This window comes from Pteropus medius, unplaced genomic scaffold (genome assembly GCF_902729225.1).
Source record: "Pteropus medius unplaced genomic scaffold, Ma_sr-lr_union100, whole genome shotgun sequence".
Lineage (NCBI taxonomy): Eukaryota > Metazoa > Chordata > Mammalia > Chiroptera > Pteropodidae > Pteropus > Pteropus medius.
In genome coordinates, this window is record NW_024344437.1 from 7,834,734 (window position 1) to 7,856,574 (window position 21,841).

At 45.2% G+C, this 21,841-nt stretch overlaps 1 protein-coding gene and 1 pseudogene across 6 annotated transcripts in view; both read right to left on the reverse strand.

Moving 5' to 3' along the window:
- PARP4 (poly(ADP-ribose) polymerase family member 4) overlaps positions 1–21,841 on the reverse strand; it is a 69,530-nt gene that overhangs the window by 19,010 nt on the left and 28,679 nt on the right. For all 6 annotated transcript variants that reach the window (XM_039873063.1, XM_039873064.1, XM_039873062.1 and 3 more), the window contains 12 exons: positions 19,930–20,113; positions 19,611–19,767; positions 18,268–18,392; positions 16,174–16,305; positions 15,661–15,747; positions 11,144–11,308; positions 10,444–10,490; positions 10,220–10,298; positions 6,969–7,106; positions 2,685–2,880; positions 1,740–1,807; positions 1,006–1,193 (listed from right to left, as the gene is read on the reverse strand). In XM_039873063.1, the coding sequence (XP_039728997.1) occupies positions 1,006–1,193; positions 1,740–1,807; positions 2,685–2,880; positions 6,969–7,106; positions 10,220–10,298; positions 10,444–10,490; positions 11,144–11,308; positions 15,661–15,747; positions 16,174–16,305; positions 18,268–18,392; positions 19,611–19,767; positions 19,930–20,113 (1,566 nt within the window). The remainder of the gene's footprint in view (positions 1–1,005; positions 1,194–1,739; positions 1,808–2,684; positions 2,881–6,968; positions 7,107–10,219; positions 10,299–10,443; positions 10,491–11,143; positions 11,309–15,660; positions 15,748–16,173; positions 16,306–18,267; positions 18,393–19,610; positions 19,768–19,929; positions 20,114–21,841) is intronic.
- On the reverse strand, positions 4,834–4,952 carry LOC120610760 (uncharacterized; annotated as a pseudogene).

The following is a 21,841-nucleotide window of genomic DNA, read 5'->3' on the forward strand; positions in this document are numbered from 1 at the left end:
GAGGGGACACCTCGCTGTGGCAGGCCACTGTGTCCACAGGTGCGAGTTACTCAGCTCAGTCCTGCTAGGACTGTCCCTGGGGGAGCCTGAGGTGGGGTGGACACCATCACGCCTCGGATGACAGAGAACGGAACTAGGCATGTGACTGAGGGGGCAGAGAGAGGAACAGTGCCTTCTGGGTAGGCAGAGAGGCCATCCAGGGACATCCAGAGCCCAGACTGGCACAGCAGGGGTGGGGGCACGAGTTGAGGGAAGGCCTGGTAACAGCTTGCAGTGGTGGTGACTGTAGGGGTGGGGGCGGGGGCAGGCATGCTCTGCAGACATCAGTCCGGTCCCTTGGGTTTGCTGTCTTCCTTATATTTACACTACATGCCTCAGTTCAACTGAAAAGCTAACCATAACTGGGGGGTTCACTTTCACACCATGGGTTTGGCTTCCCCAGAGAAAGACCCCACCCCCCGCATGTCTCAGGGGCTGACAATGCAGACTTCACAGAGTGCTCACAGGAAAGGCATCGTGAGGAGCAGGGTACCTGGGTGGGGCCCCTAGACCCTTTGGCCATCAGAAACTGCCATGGGAGGGTGAGCCTGGCTGCCAGGACTCCAGGCTTGTCAGAACAGGTCAGAAATTTGGATTTTTATGCAAAATAACAAAATTAAGATTGATTGGTGCTTGCCACGGCCAGATCTGTTCCAAGTGCTTTGTATACGTGAGCCCACTGAACCCTCGGAGCAAACCTATGAGGTAGGCGTGTGCATCACTAGCCTCGCTTATACAGTTGGCAATCTGCCCGAGGTCACTAACCCGTGGCCAGCCCTGGTGTAGAGACCCAGGCAGCCTGGCCCAGGGCCCAGAGCCCAGAGGCCCAGGCCTGCGTCCCGAGCAGCCTCCATATCCCAGCCCGGACCTCACGCCTGCCTAGACCCTGCGCAGCCCACACGACGCCGTCCGCCCGCAGGCAGGTGGCCTCCCATGGGGCTTCGCACGCCAGCCTCCCGCACTCACCCGACCCCGCAGGAGAACAGCCTGGTGTGCTGGACATGCCGCTTCACAAGCTGCAGCGTCAGGCTGTCACTCTGCAGGTGCCCGTCAGATATGAGGAGGACGTTCCGTAACTCCTGAGAAGGCGGCAGTAAACTCAGATATCGGAGCACTTTCCAGAAGTCTGTGCTTCCCATGGTGGGCGAGGCGGACTGCGGGAGTGAAGACAGCGAGCGTTCAGCCCTCCACTAACTGTCATCCTTGACCTGGTTTGTCGCTCCATGATCACAGGTACCGTGAGAAAAAGACCTTTTTTCCTAATTACACATCTGTGGAGCAACTATATTTATAGCCTTAGAGTTTAATTCATGTCACATTATCATCAATGGCACGTACCTTTTTTATGGTTTTCAAAGACTACGACATCAAATACCTCTGGGTCTGCCAGCCCAGACTGAGGGGGCGGCTGGTCATCCTGGGCTCTCTCCATTGTAAGAAGAAGAAAAGGGACAGAAGAAAGCTGCAAAGCGGACACTGCCAGCTTTATCTGGGTGGCAGGACTGTAGATTATTTTTATCTTCCCTTTTATTTTACAAATTTTATCCCATGAGTTCATATTGCTTTTGTCAATGAAATAAAAGAGCCACCAACACACAAAAATGGAAGGACCGGGGTCTTCTGATGGTGGTCTGGGGGCAGCATCCCTAGAACTGGATAGACCCTGACTCAGGAGACACAGGGAGGTGGCATTTACTCACCGTGATGAACTCGGCTGCCACACTGTCACTCGTGAGGCACTTGGGGTATGAGAACAGCTCTTGGTAACCTGTGTGATGAGACGGGCGTGAGGTGTCGCCGTTCAACATTCATCTTACTGAGCGCTAACAAACAAGTGTTTCATGATTTTAACAGATGAAAAGCCACCACAGTATTCCTTTAAATAATAAACTCTAGTGCAAACCAAGCACTTTATTGTGCAAAAGGCTCTGAGTCAAACTGCACGTGCAGACCTCCGCTCTGCAGCACATAGCTCATGCAAGGTCGGGTGAGGCATCACAACAGCACGGGCTGCCCGGCCATTGGAGGGACCTTCTCCTTCCACAACCTCTGCCCCAGCAGCCGCAGAGCCTGGCTCCTTCCTAAAGGGGCTGGGCCATCTGCTAAATGGCGCAGAAGAACCAGCGGGACACAATGTCCCCTCCCTCCACTCTGTGGCCCTTCTTCTGGTGGCTGAGACGGCCCTGGACCCCCGCTTGGTTACGGTGTCACCTTTCTTGAGCCCACTCCTCACAGACTATCTATACCGCGCTCATTTCGGAGGTTCTATCCTCCACCTTGGGGCCCTCGTAGGTCACACCAAGGGTCTCGTGGTCGGCTCAGCTGGCGTTGGTGACAGTCACGTGCACGCGGCACTTGCTGTGACCGTGGCCCTGTTTCAAGCCCTTTACATACATAGTCCAGTCCTCATGACAACATGGTGAGGTGCAGGCTACCGCCTTCCTCACGGACAAGGAAATGGAGGCTGGACAAGATCAAGGAGCTGCCCGTGGCGGCACCGGGAGCTGGTAAGTGGTGGAGCTGGGACTGGAACACACTGGAACTCTGTGCTCCCTCTCACTCCAAAGGTGAGGTGAGCTCTACCCACGAACGAACGTGCAGCTGTGAGAGAGGAGGCACACTGCGCCCGGAGCCCAAGCGCTCACCTGAGCCAAATCTGACAACATTCACCTTCTGCTCCATGCCCACCAAGGACAGCGCGTACAAGGCAATCTGCTTGGCATGCAAGAATGTCACACCCTCCATGGAACTGGAGCAGTCGAGACAAATCACCACTTCGCTCTTCTCGGCTGTGTCAGCGAAGGCGCTGCCGAGATCCGGGTGGAAAACCAGCATGCAGGCCTGAAGGGGAGGGGGCCAGTTCAGGGGCTGCGTGGGACTCGAGCTGGCCCGTTCACACGGGCACTGCCGTGCATTCCCAAGGACCACAGAAACTTGATCCCCAAGCCCAGCCACGTGGTCTCTTAAGCTTGGACAGGTAACTGAGCTCAGAGCCGAGAGGGAAGGTGCTGGAACAGCGGGCACGAAGTCCTACGAGCCTCAGAGGGAGAGGCAGAAACACACCAATGCAGATGTGTGCGTGCGTGTTTCATTAAAGCACACCCAGTGTACAAAAACCCATGTTAACAGAAAAGGTAAACTAAATGCGCTTATTCCTGTGACTCAGGGGTCGTCACTTTCCCATGCCCTTTGCATACCATGCTCACTGTGGAATTTGAAAGAAGGTTTAGTTCATATACCACTAATATTTCAGGCACTCCTCTATGGTACAAAGCAAGACATACATAAATATCATATATAGCTAGGGTTTGCTGAATTTGGCACAAATGTGTCAAATTGGAAAAGATTTACTTGTAAAATCTGAAAACTTTCTAGTCAGGTAAAATAATAATATAAAAACAGAGAAAGTCAAGATTTATTCAATAATAGGAGTTCAAATAAAAAGTAAAATGTTAGACCTAGAGTTTTCAACATGTGGTCCATAAACTCCCTAGGGGTCAAGGATATAGAATTAATATCTAAAAATTTGTATGGTACCAATATTGTCTGCAGAATGAATAAAGAATATGCCTCCTCTCTCCTACATATATGCGCACACTATCCTAAAGGGAATATAGATGCCACTGTCACTACTAAAATATACACTTACTGTTTATTTTCTTAATCGACCAATATTTAAAGAATTACTATCATATAAGTTTAATTTTAAAAATCTCCCCCAGATTTATTGAGACTTAAATGACATATAACATTGTGTAAGTTGAAAGTGTCCAAAGTAACGATTTGATGCTCACATATACTGTGAAACGATGACCACAATAAGGCGTTAGCACATCCACCACCTCGCGTAACTATTGTTTTTTTTTGTTGTGAGAACATTTAAGATCTATTCTCTTAGCAACTTTCAAGTATATAATTTGGTATTTTAACTGCAGTCACCATGCTGTATATTAGATGACCAGAACTTATTCAGCTTATAACTAAAGTTTGTGCCCTCCGATCACTATCTCCCCATTTCTACCCCCAGCCCAGCTTCTGACAATCAACCTTCAATTGTTTCCAGGAGCTCAGCTTTTGCAGATTCCACATATAAGTGAGACTGTACACTTATAAATCTCTGGGGGAGATTTTTAAAATTTCTCTTGACTTATTCACTTAGCATAATGCCCTTGAGGTCCATTCACACTTTTGCAAGATTTCATTTCTTTTTCATGGCTGAATAACATATCTATCTAAGTATCGTCTATGTATCTCACATTTTCTCTATCCGCTCATCTGTCTTTGGACACTCAGGTTGTTTCCACGTCTTGATTACTGAGGATAGCGCTGCCATGAACACTGGGGTGCAGGCATCTCCTCAGGACAGTGATTTCATGTCCCTTGGATAAATGCCCGAAAGTGTGACTGGATCATAAGGTAGCTCTATTTTTAATGTTTGAGGAACCTCCCACTGTTGTCCACAGCGGCCGCACCAGTTCGCATCCCCACGAGCAGTGCAGGAGGGCTCCCTTTCCTCCACGTCCTCGCCGGCGCTTCCCATCTCTTGTCTCTTTGATAAAAGCCATTCAAAAGGTGTGAGGTGACATCTCACTGTGGTTCTGACCTCCATGCTGATTAGTGATGCTAAGCATCTTCTTATGCACCCGTTAGCTAGTTGTATGTCTTCTTTGGGAAAATGTCTATTCAAGTCTTTTGTCTATTTTTTAATCAGATTATTAGTGGTTTTTACTATTGAGTTATATGTTCCTTACATATTTTATTATTCATTCATTCATTCATTCATTCATTCATTTCCACCTACAGCACCCGGCCTTCCTAGGTGGTCTCCCATCCAAGAACTAACTAGGTCCGACCCTGCTTAGCTTCCGAGATCAGACGGGATCAGGCGTGTTCAGGGTGGGATGGCCATAGACCCTTACATGTTTTAGATAGTAACCTCTTGTCTGATACACAGTTTGCAAATATTTTCTCCCATTCATTCCACAGGTTGCCTCTCCATTTTGTTGACTCTTTTGCTACACAGAAGCTTTTTAGTTCGACGTAGTCTCACTAATTTTTGCTTTTGTTGCTGGTGCTTTTGGTGTCATAGTAAAAAAATTGTGGGCAAGACCAATGTCAAGAAGCTTTTTAGCTATGTTTTCTTCTAGGAGTTTTATAGTTTCAGAACTTAAGGTCTTTAATCCATTTTGAGTTATATTTCTGAGTGTAAGATAGGGGTCCAATTTCAAAAGGCATATAGATATCCAGTTTTGCCATAACCATATATTGAAAGGCCTATCCTTTCCCTACTGGGTGTTCTTGGTTCTGCTGTCAAATATCTGTTGACCATACACTGTGGCTTTAATTCTGGGCCATCAATTCTGTTCCATTCGTCCACTTGTCTGTTTTTATGGCAGCACCACACGCTCCTGATTATACAGCCTTGCAGTAAGTTTGAAATCAGGGCTGGCCGTTTGTGGTATTGCACGGTTCCATAATACGACAGCTTTCCAATTATTTGTATCTTCTTCAAATTCTCTCATCAATGTTTTATAGTTTTCAGTGTATGGATTTTCCATCTCCTTGATTAAATTTACTCTAAGCATTTTATTGTTTATGATATTGTAAATGGATTGGTTTCTTTCTTTTCCAGATAGTTCACTGTTAGCCTACAGAAATGCAACTGCTTTTTGTATGATGACCAAGTTTGGTGCTTAACATCCAGGTGCTCCCAGACCATGGCTGAGGGCGGCAAGAGCCAGCTCATCAGCCACTTCAGGGTCCACAGCTGGGACCAAGTTTTGTACACCCATTACCTGGTACATGGGCAGGCCTGACTCCTCCTGGGTCTGGTGGAGTAGGGTGCTGATGACAGGACCAAACTGAGTGGGGCTGCAGTCAAGTTTGCGGGGTACGAAGCTGCTCCTATGTCAGCAGCCAGGATCACAGTCAGCGAGCTGGCTGTCCGGATGTGAGCTGCTTGCTCAAGATGATCCTCCTTGGATCTGGATTTCCCTGGAGTTTCGCAACATCCTAACTGGACCTCAAAGCTCCCACGAAGGCACTTTTCTTGGTGGATGGATGCCAAATAATTGTCATTGGAGGGGATACAAGCGAAGGACATCTTATTCAGCCATCTTGCTGATGTCGCTCTCAGTTTTTATTTTAATAAGAGATTCTTTGTCACAAGCCACACAAAATGGTCTTAAGGCCATAAATAGTTTGTATCTGTTTCAATAGTATCAGTAAAAACTATAAAAAGAATACAGACTAACTGATGAAATGCCTGAAGGTAGATTTTCTTTTTGGTGGGGATTAAGGTAAAAAGCATAATCTTTATACGGTAGATGATTGGCTAAAGAAGCTGTGGTACGTATATACAATGGACTATTACTCAGCCATAAGAGATGAAATACTGCCATTTGTAACAACATGGATGGACCTCAAGATAATCATACTAAGCGAAATAAGCCAGACAGAAAAAGTTGAAAATCACATGATATCACTTATATGTGGGATATAAACCTAAAAGCAACAAATGAACAGGACAAACAGAGACTCATGGACATGGACAATAGACTAGTGGCTACCAGAGGGGAGGAGGGAAGGCGGGTAGATGAAGGAAAAAAATTTAAATCATTTCTTCAATTAAAAATAAATGAAAAACATTAAATCATGTGAAACAAATAAATAATATGGTATGCCTTCTCAAAAAAAACCCCACTATAATCTTTATAAGGAAACAGAACACATGAAGGTTTTGGTAGAAACTCCAGAAGTTTGTCATGCTCGATATCATAAGTATTTTAGTTGTGGAATCTTGGTGGTGAGAGCTCATTTTGTAATGCTAGTTTTCAAGCCTAGAGGTCATTTCCAAACTTAAATAATCTATTGACTCTGAAAATTTTTTTTCAGTAGTGCCCCCTACATTTAAGTCAGAAGGACCATACCTCGCTTTCTTTTTCTGGATGCTTTTCAACCCACATTCTTGGGAGATGTGCATCAGTCAAGCCGACGCAGAGGGAAAATCCGCTGCTGTCTAAGGTGCTCCCCTCCACGGTGCTGATCACGGCTTTGCAGTCTGTGCTCTGTGGACAGACCGCCAGGACAGCAGGTGAATGACAGGCGATGCCCTGTCACTGGACTGCTCTTACCTGTCCAGCAGCACACCTCGCATAACGCGCACAGCCTCTTCACGAATCGACGATGTAGCAACAAATCTGGAAATTAGGAACTGTGGGTTTTTGGTGTGGCCATCATTTAATTACTTACCCTTCTGAAACGCTAAGGGTGGTATAAATAGTCAAATTAGGTAAGTTTGCAACAGTCTCAAACCCTGGATCCAAATACGATCGAACTGGGTATTTAGTTAGAGTCCGTCCTCTGGTGACAACAGAGTGCACCAGGTAGTCATAGCTTAGAACAGCAAGACAGAAAATTCAACAGAAGTCTTAGCATTATACTTTCCTTTAAAGTTTTATTTCCATAAACCTAAAATCACTTTTAAAAATGCATGTGGTAAACTTTAAAATCATAAAGGCAATGTGGCAAATTCTGAAATGGCCACAGAGTCCTCCCAGTCTCATGTGCTGGTCCCTCTGCAACGTGACTGTGCAGCTCCCGCTGTCAGAAGCGGCATCGCTTCCTTTGCCCTTGAATCTGGCGTTGGCCATGACCTGCTTTGGTCAATGGATTATTGGCAGATGTGAGGCAAGCAGAAGCTTGAAAAGTATTTATGCAATGGTGCCTGCCCTCCCCTGTTGCTACTGAGAAACTTCTGTCACTATATACGCCAAACTGACCTACTATGCCTGATGACGAGACTCATGTGACCATCATCCCAGCTAATACCAGGCCAACTTCCAGGTATGTGAGTGAGACCATTCTAGACCTCCCTGTCCCAGTCCAGCCAGCCCAGCCCAGAACTGCCCAGCCAACCACAGAGCTGTGAGAAATAACACGTGCTTGTGCTTTTAAACCACAGTTTTATCTGATGTAAGAGGCTTCTTGTTCAGGGCGGATTAAATCTATGTGGTGGCCTCCATTCCCCAGCAAAATCCTAAACTCTCTACAGTAAAAGGGAAGCAGGTAACAGGGTGTAAACCCATGGAGATATTGAGGACAGGAAAAAAGACAGCAGCAGGCGAGGGATGCCCGCACATTTCTGCAGGTGGAAAGCAGACAGGTGTGGTAAGTGGCCCAGCCACGGCGGCGGGCTCACGGACTGCAGCACCCGGGCCGGCTCCCACGCTGGAGGCACGAGCTACTGCAGGAAGCAGCGGTTCGGGCGAACAGACTATGTACTAAGCTGTCGGACCCACAGGTGCGCACTCCCCACGCTAGGTAACCAAGTAGCTGGCACCAGCAGCCAGCTCCCTGTCCTCTCACTGAAGGAAACTGAGATTTATTACTTATAGAAATTCAATCAAATGGAATCTAGGCTCGGGAACCGGAGGCACGATGAAGCATAGGAGTACAGGGCTGCAAACAGGACTGAAGTGATAGCGGGAATCTCTAAACATGGGACCCTTAGGCACCCTCCTGTCATACTTTGTGACTACCCTAGAGGTGTTCTGAACAATCACAGAAGGGGCTGAAACAGTCCCGTGAGACCCATCACCAAACACAGCTGCCGGTGGTCTCTGGGCCACTCACCCGGCTCACCTCAGAGCATCTCTCTGGCCTGCTCATGTTTCAAGTGAAGACAAACACAGACAGGGCATCCGGATGTTGGAGGAGAAGGCTCTAACGTCACATATAGAGACCAGAGAGACAGAAAGCCAGATGGAAAAAAGAAACTCAAAGAAAGGAGATATAACACAGGGAACAGCAGAAAAAGTATATTGTGAATGTGTTCGGAGAGAGACGATACTGCATCCACAAAACACACAGAGATGCTACAAAAGAAGAATACAGAACAGAAAAGAGCTTACGAACCAAAAAATATGAGAAAATAAAAATTCCAGTTGAATGGTTGGAATTTAAAATAGAGAAAATCACCCAGAAAGAAAAACAAAAAGACAATTAAATGGGTAACAGGAAAGAAAATGTAAGAAAATAAAGGGCTCGATCCAGGGACTACCTGACCGAGAGGCGCTGCAGAATGGTGAAAGAGAGAAACAACTTTGTCTTTAAAAATCTAATGAAATTTCCCAGAACGCAAGTCCACGAGATACTTACAAAGAATGAATGTCACATTACTGTGAAATTTCAAAATACCAAGGATAATGAGATCAGATCTGAAATTCTTGCCTTGAGGTCAAAAAAAAAAAAAAAAGCCATAACAGACTACTCATAAAGAATGGGGGATAAAAATGTAATTTAACTTCTCAAAAGAAACACCAGAAGACAAAGTTTTCAGCATTCTGAGAGGGGAAGCACCTCTGCGAATGTCAAGGGCAGCAGGTGAAAGGAGGATGCTTTCTAGCAGGGCTGCCCATCCCTCCCACTGAGGAAGGTAATGAGACTGTGCTCTGACAAAGGGAGAGAACAAAGCAAGACAGAGGATGCAGATGAGAGCTCTGCGCAGGGGAAGAGCTGGGGGAGGTCTCAGGGTGGCAGCTGTGCCCCAGCAGCCAGCTAGTAGGAGACACGAATTAACAGATTCCCTGAAGCACTCAGCAGAGTGAGAACCAGATGGTGAGGGGCGTTACTCTATGGGTCAGAGCAAGAGAGAACTGTCCTAGGGGACTAAGCAAATGAAAAAGGTATCTCTCCCACCCCCCGGAAATGCTATATGAAGACGTTAAAAAAAAGAATAAAAGAAAATGTAATCATAGCACATTTCTCGACTCGCTGGTAAACATCATTTACATAGTCATAATAATATAAACATTGATTACTGCTGTAACCAAAAACAGTGATATAACTTTTGGAATGAAGGGGCGAGAAAAAGTGGGGAGTGAAGGAAGTGGAGCGGGTAAGGGAGTTAAATTTCATCTGCCATAACAGGAAGTCAAAACAAAATTTCTAAAACAGGTAAATGAGGAACAAGCAGTAAAAATTATTACTTAAAACTTTGAGGACCACCAAAAAAGAGCTAAAATAGTTCCAGTGGTTCACTGTCTCAGGACTGGAGCTGCTTTGAGAAGCTGTTGCTAGCATCATTTCACTTTTTAGACCATTTGCATGTCTTGCCCTACTAACACAAAATTAATGTTAAAATAAGAGCTCTTAAGAAATAAAGTGAAACTTTACTAACCTTTTTTTTCAGTTCATGTGTATCACTAGAAATAAATTCAATCACATATGGCATCTCAATAGACATAGTCAACGAGAAGCTACCGAAAATGAAGAGAAAGTTGTCAGTGTAATATCTTAAACGTTAAACTACCTTAATTGTTTCACATCATTTCTAATGAAAATTTAAGCCATAAAACTAACGCCCATTGAATGATTGTCAGGTTTTATATGTTAGGTACTAACCTTTGCTTTGATCCTATTTCCTTTATAGAAATCTTCTTTACTGTATCCTGTTAAAAGGAAAAACTACTAAGTTTGTATCTATTTAGTTTCACAACGAGACTCTGCTGAATGTAATGTCACCAAGGCCACAACCTAGAGCAGCAACAAGAGCAAGTCTTACTTTGTAGTGAGACATAGAGCAATTGTTCATGAAGTGACAGTAACTTCTGAACTGTAACTGACATCAAGGTAATTTATAACCTTTTTAACTACATACATGTATGTGTGCACACACATAACCATACGCATATGTGTACACAAACACACAGACACATACACACAATTTACATAAATGCACGCAAAGCAGGAAGCGCGGATAGACCCACGGCACAGCGGAAACAGCAGCTTTGGGCTACCACCTCAGCGATGGAATTAAGGATAGTTTTAATTATCCTCTTTGGCTTATTTGTATTCTTTATGTTTTCTGTGTTTCATGAACATGTAACGTAGACACAAACCTTTTAAGTGACTGGACAGAATACAAATATTATGCTCTTTGAGCATGTCTGTCTTTATTCTTTTTATTTTATAAACATCATATATCTAAATGCATACTTGTCCATAAATTCACTGACTTTATGCCAAAAAGATCAGATGCTTTTGTTTTTTTTTTTTCTCCCCTATGCATAAATCGCACACAAAAAAGCTTCAGCACACGAACCTGGATGTTTTCATTCAGAGCTTTGTCCTGTTGCCAAGGTGCGACAGTGGCAGGCATGAAGAAGACAGCCACGGTACCCTGGATGCTGAGTTCCGTGATGTAGGTGATCTTGATGAGGACCTTAGCCTTGGGGGGTAAGTTTCCAACACTTACGGTAAACACATCCTGAAACAGAGACATGTTACTTAGCTAGCGACTCACACACACATCCATTCCACGCTGGCTGATCCCTCCTATCACATGCACCAGCTGAATTACAGTCTGCCAAATTCTTCCTCAGAAAATGAGAGCCTACGAGACAGACACTGGTGGTGCTAAAGGAGACTCTTGCAGCTGTTCCCAGTGGCGGGACAATGTGACGTCTTCAGGGGGCCCGGGGAGAGGCGGCCTGTTGGTAGCAAGACTCTGCCCAGCTAGGGTGCGTCATCCAGTGACCTCTCCCCACCAGGGGTCTCACATGCAGGAATCTGCACAGAGACCCCATCCAGGCTGCCCCTACTGGAAGAACTTGGCCTCTCTGGCCTCCGCCACTGCCAGCACCAGCTCTAACTGTGGCTGCAGAGCCAGAGCAGCCGTCACCAAACCCAGCCCTCATCTAATTCTTTTACCCTGCAGTAAATGCATCGCTTTATTTTTTAGAAAAAGTATTTCATTTTCTTTAATGGGTACTGATAATCACTGCATGTGATTAGCTCAGACAGAAAAAGAGAGAGGCTAGATGTGTGTTTTCTGACACTCATGCAGGGACCGTCTGAGCCTCCTGACCATGCCCTCCATGTGGCTGTGCTGCCATGAACACACAGCATGTTTAGATTAGGAGTGCGTAATGTTCACGGTTAGTACAGATGTGAGGGACAGATTACTTTTGACATCAAGGATATCCATTTGCAGGAAGGGAATAAACAAGGAAGAGACGATTAACAGTTACTGGTGCTTGCCCTCAAAAGAAGTGTATGGAAACTGGAGGTCCCCGTGCGAGACCACCACTCACTCACACGGGGCTGCAGTGCCGGCTCTGCTTAGGGTATAAACAGATGAAGTCCCTTCTGTTACAAGGTAGCCACTCTACAAAATAACATTCTTCTGATACTTGGAAACATAATACACGTAACATAAAATGCATATTACTATATTATCATATATGATACATACAATGCCATATATGTATATGTGTATAACTCAGATACATAATTCTATGTATTTATAATGTCGACTATCAGAAGACTTAAATCATACATATATACACTTATATAATGTATTTAAAATATAATGATACATACACATTTGACCCTTGAATAAGTCTGGGGTTAGGGACACCCCCCCATGCAATTGAAAATCCACATATAATTTCTGACTCCCCCATAACTTAACAGTTGACTGTTGACCGGAAGCCTTATCAATAACATAAACAGCTGATCAAAACATATTTTGTAAGTTATATATATTAAATACTGTATTCTTATAACAAGGTAAGCTACCAAGAAGAAAATGTTATTAAGAAAATCATGAGGAAGAGAAAATATATTTACAGTAAGTTTATATCTGTTTACAAGTTGAATCATCTATCTGTGAGCACCTGTGTTACTGTTGTCTTATATAACACAAAACGCTGCAGATGCTATATGTATCAGTAACACTAGACATCAAAATTGAAAGGATATAGTGAAAAAGGAATTCATATTTACAGGGATGATTATCAGGCATTGATAATGGAGCAGGAGCAATATGATTGCTTTATGGCAGCCTAGCCTGTATACTAACCAATGAATCATTATAAAACTTTAGTGGTATACAGTATTAAAGTTCATAATACAGTGCTGGAAACATTGTTACATTTTTAAAAAAAACTTCTAACCCGTGGTGACAGGCTCCTGGAGAGAAGCATAGCGTAGTCATGCAATTCTTTGAAAGAGCTGCAATTTCCTGAGAAGGCACTCCGCTTCTGCCTGGGTGGAGACAAGCTGCCCATTCCAACCAAGTCTGCACGTGGTGTTCCACACGACTGCTTAGGTGATGGTGATGGCACAGAAACGTCCCGCAGTCCTTGCCACGCAATTAGACTTCCACGCAGAGACATTCATACACACAGCACGTGTTAACTGTCCCGCACGATGGTCACTTGCTGTTCACTGAGTAATAAGGGCCTCAAAAAGGCCTCGTCATCCTGGCCTCATCCTCATCCTCGCTGTGTTCATACCGAGCAGGCTGAGGAGGGGGGCTGGTCCTGCCGTCTTGGGGGGCAGAGTGGAGATGGTGGGGATGCATAAGAGAGAGGGTCCCTCGGTGTCACTTTACAGAAATACATTGTAACTTCTGACTTTTTTGCTTTCGTTTCTCTAAAAACATTTCTACACGGTTCCACCGTGTGCTGTAGTTTCCGTGCCCGGTCACAGAGGCCCATGTTGCAAAAGCAGTCAGGAGCAGTCCTGAATAACCGGAACCCTCGGCCAGATGTCTACCATCGGTCTGTTCGCTGACACTGCTTCCTCGTCTTCATCCTTTGGCGCTGGCCCAGAAGCACTCACCTCCATCAAGTCGGCCTCTGTTAACTCCTCTGCTGTGGAGTTGTTAGCTCTTCAATTTCTCCAAGATCCATGTCTTGAAACCTTCACCGCCCCCCACCCACACCTTTCTGCCACATCTGCAACTTCGTCCATGACTTCCTTGATCGGCTGTCATAACCCTGTGAGGTCACGCACAGCATTCAGACAGTTTTCCCCAGCAGGAGTTTGTTGTTTGGGGCTTGGTGGCTTTCAAGGCTTTTTCTGAAATGATGATGCGTCCTCAGTGGTGTGATCCTTCCAGACTCCACGATGTTCTCTCTGTTGGGGGTCTCTCCCATGGTGTCAACAGTCCTAACCACAGAGGCCATGTGTGACGAACTGTAAAGGTCCTAATGACCCCTGACCTAGAGGCCGAGTTAGAGATGCTGTGTTTGGGGGCAGGCAGATCACTTTGATGCCTTTGGTATTGAACTTATGGGGTGCAGGGTGGCCAGGGATGGTGTCCAATATCTAAAAGACTTTAAAAGGCAGCCCCTGACAGGCAAGGTACCTCCTGACTTCAGGGACAAAGCACCGATGGAACCAATCCGGAGAGAGTCCTTGAGGGCCAGGCCCTCTTGCACACCCAGTACCAGCAGCTGGGGTATGGCTTCCCTCTTCAAGGATCAGGGTGAGCAGCGCTACAGATGAGGGTCGCCCTGAGCATCACCAGACACGTTCCCACGTAACGGCAGTCAGCCCACCCCTTCTTGCCCTCAGTCCTGGTGTTTGCTTCTCTTCCTCAGCGACGTCTGGTCTATGCATCAGGATACACCTAACTGTTTCTTAATTTGTTTCTATATTTCTAGGCTATGCGGTTAGTGAGTTTTTTCAAATTGTCGCAAAAAGTGCAGCTGTGCAGTTCAAATCTGTGTTGTTCGAGAATCACTGTATAATAATACATATTACTTACATAATATATTATATTATTAACATATTTTAGTATAAGAACATTACAGTCACCAGGTGGCAAAATACATTCTCAGGGACTCGGCAGCTTGGGCCAGCAGTGGTTCTGACCGGACTACCCACAGGTAACATCCTTTGTGAAGACTCTTCTTGTGGGTCATATTCCTAGGGAAATTTATTAGCATCAAGGAGGAAACATGCAGACCAATTCATTTATGACAATGACCCCACACTGTGAAGTGGCAGCCTGTCAAATGAGCCCAGGCTTTTCTCATCCACATGCTTCAGCTGGGGGCGGGGGTTTATTAACTGGTTAACAGTGACTGCTTCCTTGATCATCCCATTCTGCAAATGGATATACTAGATATCAAAAGGTTAGTTATCCCTTAAACTGATAACTTAAATTAATAACTCCCTCTCTGAATATCCAGTTTTCACAATACCATGGCAATGTGGCATCCTCAGAGGTGAAACGTGAAGCATATGGTCCGTCTTTAAAAGCAACTAAGCACCTACATTAGAACACTGCGTAGAAACTGAGGGCTTGTGAACTAGTACCTGCCTGAGGTGCACTTAAAACAGCTTCTACTTAAGGAAAGAAATCTAGCGGGTGTGACAGTTGTCCCTTTGTCCAGATCCCCCCCAGTCCATCCCTGTGAAAGCAAATAATCAGGAAGAAAAGAACCTGGGCCTCTCTTGGGACCCTGGGTTGTGATTTGGTGAGGATGGAATAAATTGCTAGGTGAGTTCAGTTCTAGGAAACAGGTAAATACATTGTTACTCTCTTTCATCAGTAGATAAAAATGATGTATCCCAAATGTTTCCTTTTTGTTGTTACTTCTGGGAAACTTGGTTCCCCTAATAGAAGCGGCTCTTGTGTGTGTGGTCATGTTGTGAGAGGGGTCACCGGGTCTGAGCAGCCCGGCCTCCCCTGCTAGCAGCAAGTGAAATTCTAGGGCCTGACATGATGTGGATCATCCTAGTTCCCACCATGAACTTCACATTCCGACTCCTTTCCCCTTTCTGGTAAGGATGCTAGACTGATGGGTGGATAGCCAGCCTTACGGGTGCATCCTGGTCCATCAGGTAAGCGCCATGGCCTTGACTGATGGCTTCTCGATATTCCTGGTGGGCGGCTTCCTTCTCTTTAATCTGGAAAAGATGATTTTTATACCAGTCATAATATGAACAGTGATTTTACACTCTACTAAGGAAAATGTCATCAATGTTTATTAAAACCTAGGCAAAAACAGAAAACTAAGAGACTGTTGAAGATGAATTGAAATATATGAAATGATCATCAATGATCGCTCTTGTCTAATAAGAATTTGAATGAGAAAAGGCCAACTAAAAGATGCTGACCGCTGCAGACTGCACGTACAGGAGCAGAAAGCAGGTCATCTGGGCTGGATGTGCATGTGAAGGCTAACTGCGCCAGTGTCTGGTCCTCCAAAGAATACCTTTAAGATAAGGCTGCCCCTCAGCCTCACAGCTGTGGGGACTCAGATAACAAACATTTGGGTAAATGGGAAAGTGATTCTGGAACCAGAGAGGTCACAGCGCACCTCCTCCGCTTACCTCCCCCACTATGTGCTTCCCGTTGATGAACGCTTCGAAACCACACACGGCTGCCTTATCATCCAAAGGAAAAACGTATTTTGCCTCAATGGGCACATGACTCTGATTTGTGTATGTCTGAAAAACAATGACCTGAAGAAGAAAAATATTCCATTAACTCGATGATACCATATATGGAGTAACATTTTCTTTGCACTACTGGGTACTCACAAAGTAAATAATTTTAGACAATCATGTTTAAAGTATTTATACTAGGACTTACAATAGAAACCAATATAGTGTACAAATTTTTGACATCCTAATTTTCCTCTTTCAGGCAAAATCATTATACAACTAACCTAAAAACACTGAACTCACTTCAAGAAGACTCAGATGTGTGAGCCGTGAACATACAGGGTGCCTGGAGACTCAAAGTCAACCCACGGGCCAACTGTCTAATCTCAAATTAATGGAAAGTCACTGCTAAATCATGAGCAAAGTTTTGGGCAAACTTCCCCACAGAAAAAGCCTCACAAGAGTTGTAATAGCAAATGATCCAAGTTGTCTAATCCAATGTGTCATGGAGGACACATGGACGAGCCACAGGCTTCTGGCTGAGGCCACTCTGAGCATCAGTGCTCACCTCTCCTGCCTGCGAAGAGAGGCACTTACAGCCACACCTCCTTTTCTTAGATACTCAGTTCTTCTCACTTGCACTGGCTCACACACATGCTATGATTTCTTACACCATAAAAGAAAAAACACTCTCACCCCACTTCTCTTCAGCTACTGTCCCATTTTCTCTTTTTTGTCTCCAAATTCTCGCCACCCCCACGTCCCTTGAACTCGCTCTGACTAGGCTTCCCATGCCACCACTCCACGAGAAAGGTGACTGCCGAGGTCACTAATGACCATGTCACTGTGACCCCGATGTTCGAGTCTCAGTCCTCACTTTACCCGACCTATCAGCAACCCCTAGGGTCCCTCTTCCCAGAGAGCCTGGCCCGTGGAGCTCACTGGCGGCCCCCTCTCGGGCTCCTTTGCTGTCTCGGCCTCACCCCCAAGCTCTGAATGCTGGCCTTTGCTTCCCTCATCACGCTGAGTCTCTTGGTGATCTAATGTGGACAAAGACCAACTGCTTTGCCCAAGGTTATGCCCCCTGAGGGGCAGTCACATCCAATGACTGGTCCCTGTGGGGTAAAAGGCCTAGCCCCTGGGCCTCAATTCAGACCATCTCTGAAGGGCCACCTTGGCCTCCGAGCTCCCTCTGACACCCTGAGGACTCTGGTGTGACTGTGTCACAGTCCCATGTCCCCTTTGGTCAAGTACTCCCTCCCGACCCCGCATCGCTCTTACAGGTGTTTCTTCAGAGGGTGCGTCCCAACAAGCTTCTGGAAAACAAGTCTCATCCGGTCTGTTTTCCAGAGACTGTGACTGGTCCTCTTCAGACTACTCTCAGCGTGGCGGCCGGTGCGGTTCCGTTAGAACCAGGTCTGCTCATCGCACAGGTGTCATATATCTCGAAAGGTTCCCACTTTACTCGGCATTAAGGACAGAAGGTCCTTGTCCTGACATGAGCTGCCCTGCCCTCCCCTGCAACTCCAGCCACAGTGGCCTCCCTTGTGTCCCTTGACCACATCAAGCTTGCTCCTACCTCAGGACCTTTGCATGTGCTGCTTTTGCTGCCTGTAATGAGCACCCTGAGGATATCTGCATGGTTTTGTCCCTCACTTCCTGCACACCTGTGCACAGGTGTCACCTTCCCAGTGTAGCCTTCCTTGGCCGACTTACAAGTTGAAACCTCTCTGTCCTGCAAAGCTCCTGTCCCTTCCGGCTTGAATTTTGTCTCTTGTACCTACCACCGTCTAACACAGCATGGATTTCATTTATTGATCACGTTTATTGCCCAATGCAATGTGGGTGCTGTGAGGGCAGAGTTTCCACACTGCTTGTCGCCATACACTGAGCCTAGAACAGTCCCCAGTGTGGAGCAGGTGCTCGAGGAATACACAAAGTTTAGAATTGCGCATGTTTTGCTGAGTCTGTGCAAGTGTAATCCCATTCTCACAACTTACATCATTTTGTCAGAGAATCATAAGACCACCAAGCGCATACCTGGGCTACGAAGTCTATTATTTTCCCCTTGATGCACACGTCCTCAAGAGGAACCGAGTTCCCGGAGGCATCCTGGAGGCCGGCCCCGAGGCTGCTGGAGGGCCCGCTGTCTGGTAACCGGTAATCTACATATTAAAAATACTAGCGTTAGCTTTGAAAACCCTCCCTGTACCCTGTTTTTGTTATCTGGGTCTTTATTCCTCCCCCTTCCTTTCACACATATTTCAAGAAAAACGGACAAACAGCTTTTTATGATTTTCAGTAGCCAATTCCGAAGAGTAATTGACTACATGTGACAAGAACGGGCGCTTTCTCAGCAGACACTCGGCCCTTTTCGTCTGCAGACTCGGCGGAGCTGCCCTGAAAACGCAGGGCCATGCTGGTACTTGAAAGGCCTACGCTTAAGCATACACACAAGTCCACAGAGGTCTTAGAAACATCTGAATAAGAGCAGCTTAAGCAGAATCTAGATATCTACACTCCCGAGTTTGCAATTTTGCATTGGTTAGTCACTATTATTTATTGTGCTACAAAAGCGTGTTGGAGAAGTTTGAGATCCCCTAGGCTTTTGATCTGAGGAAGACCAAATCAAACTCCTAACACGGCATATTAAGAAAATGTTCACGTCCTGTAATAAGCAGCACAAAAGTACAGATATGGTTACATACATAGATACTCTCTTCCCAAACATGACATTTAATGAATCCCAGAGAAAAAATTGGAGTAGTCTTCTTGAACATACATGAAGTCATACATTTCTGATAAAAAATACTTTGATTGCAGTTAAAAACATTAATGTTTTTACAAAACTATTAATATTATCGTAGTTTGGGCTTATAGTTTTCTGAAAGCCATCATCCCCTCATTTATCTGTATTACTAATACATAACCTGTACACCGCAGTTTTGGGGGTACCTTCACTTATCCCATTTAATCCTCACAGCAACACTGGGATGTGGTCTGTCACAGATCACATAGTCTAGTAAGTGGCAAGCTGGCACTTGAACCCAAGCTTCCTGATCCTAATGCTGTGCTGTCTGTCTATTCTACCAGCCCCATTACCCTGTTTGCACACTGACGTCTGAAATTGGTTTAGCAGATTTTAGTAGCGATCCCGGGGTTGGACAAGCTTGAATCTGGAGTGTAAGTGAAGTAACATGATCTTGAGACCACTTAAACTCTCCCCAGCATCCTGGTCTTTAATTTTACAAAATAAAAAGGAAATAAAATATTTACCTATGAGGTCCTAAATATGGTTACCAAACATAAACAAATTCTATTGAAAATATAATGTTGAGTTCTAGTAATAGCATGTAAAACAACATTCAAGAAAATTGTCTAACCTTCAACTGTTGGAAAATTTGAAATCTCGGGCGTGTATTCCTCTAATTCAGTATTATTACAGGGATGAAAGTCCTTTATTTCATCTCCAGGTAAACAAAATTTAATAATATATTTCATTTTAATCTGATTGGTTTTATATACAACAAATTCATCATCCTAGAGCAAACAGAAATAGATGGAAAAAACCTTTATTGGCACATTTTCATAAAAGCAAATTTTCATGTTTGCTAATTTAGAAAATATTGAATTCAGGCAGTAGACAATAATTATTTAAACTTCTTCACAGGAGCCTCTCTGCCCGTTTCTTGATACAAATACCTCGAAGTCCGTGGTGACAGTGGCTGTTCCTGGAACCCCATGGACACTGTCATAGCCGGGCGGTGCCTCCATCAAGGAGAAGTCCTTCTTGTGCAAGTCCAAGCACTTCCCAAGGGCCACATCACAGACGACCAGGAGTCTAGTACCATCTGTGTCTCCGGGGTGTGAGTACTTAGTACTCGTACTGCAGATGCGAAGAAGAAAGAATGTATTTATAACTTACAGCTACGTGGTCATGACATTTTATTCCGTGCATAGGCGACACTGTTTAAAAGATTGCTGGTAGAATGTTCCAGATTTTACTATTGAAGAATCTCTTACGATTCAACTTAGAGCTTACTATTCAGTCATTTAAGATTTTGATGTAACGACCACATAGATTGCTCTTCTATTGTGCTAGGCAGCCCAAAGGGCTTCGTTCTCATAGAGAGAAGACTCCCATTGTCCCCTAAACCTTTATTAGCTACTGAGATATGTGCATTTTGGTGTAGGAAACACCACAGTGGTAAAAGAGGACAGAAACTCACCTTATTAATTAAGAAAAAGCAAATTGGTTCTCCGCATGTTAGCTCAGAAAGAACATTAAGTACCAGCGAGTAAGAGCTGGTCAAGGGCAAGACGGGTGCTGAGTTCTCAGGGCCCTTCTGAATGCAACTGAAAAGTGAAAATTTCAAGACACCCACAGGAGAGACTGTGTTTCAACCTTCTTCAGGATCCAGCAACTTTAATAAAGCATTGGGCTATTTATTAGGAACATAGGCTGGGTTGCCTTCAGGAGCAACATTTTGGGGACATACCTCTATTTCTTCAAAGATCAAGACCAAAATATAAAAGCATTGCCTGATGACCCTTTGTTCTATCCCCCCGCACTTAAAAAAAAGTCAATTTCTCCCCTTCCTCCTATAAACCTCTCCCTTGTGTGGGTTCTTCTCCTGCAACTAAAAAATGCCTAACTCCTCCATGGAGCCCAGACCCTGACTATGCCTCCAGCCCCCGCCTCGGCTCCCTCTGTCTCCTCCCTTTTCTCCACCCTCATGGAGTCAGCGACTGTCCCTACTGACTTCTTTGCTGACCGCCCCTCAGTCCACTGCGGTTCGGCTCTATTCATACTTCTATACTGAAACCACTGTCAAAAGTCACAAAGGACCTCAATTTTGCTAGATTCAACTGGATGCTAATTAACTTTTTAAAAAAATATTTAAATATCTAAAAGTTTTTACTTTGAAATACTTTGTACATAGGAAAGAGAAGTTGTAGTATAAATGTTAAATTCTACTAACATAGGGCCACCACCTGGTTTAAGAAGAACACCATTAGTCTTTCTGATGCCCAGTGGTGTCACCTTCCTTGCCATCCAGATGTGACGTGATCGCTCTCAATTTTTGTGTGTAGTTTCTTTTCTTTTAAATAGCACTGGCACGTAGGTATGTGTCCCTCACAATATAAAGTTTAGTTTTGCTTGTTTTTGAACTTGGCACATATACAGAATCATAGAGCCATTCTGGCTCCCTGCTGAGGCTCCACCACTTGACACGTGTAGCTGCAATAACATGTTAAAGGTGCCATTCAGGACTCCGTGTGGGACCACAGCAACTGCACCGGTTCATCTCACTGTCAGCGGACGTGTGCATCGTTTTCCAGCATGCGCCTGCCACTGGTGACCTCAGCCATTCTTGGCAGTGCCTCCTGCTCTATGAACACTAGTGTTTTCCTAGGGTGGTGCTTCTTGACCCGGCTGCATATTATAATCACCCAGGAAGCTTAAAAACTATTGATGCCCAAGCCTCACCCCTAGAGATACTGACTTAACTTCTCAGGGGTGCAATCAGCACCCCAGTGTTTGCCCATGCTCCAGCTGGGGTGTCAACGGCAGTCAATGATCCCATCGTGAGCCAGGCTGAGGAGCACTGCT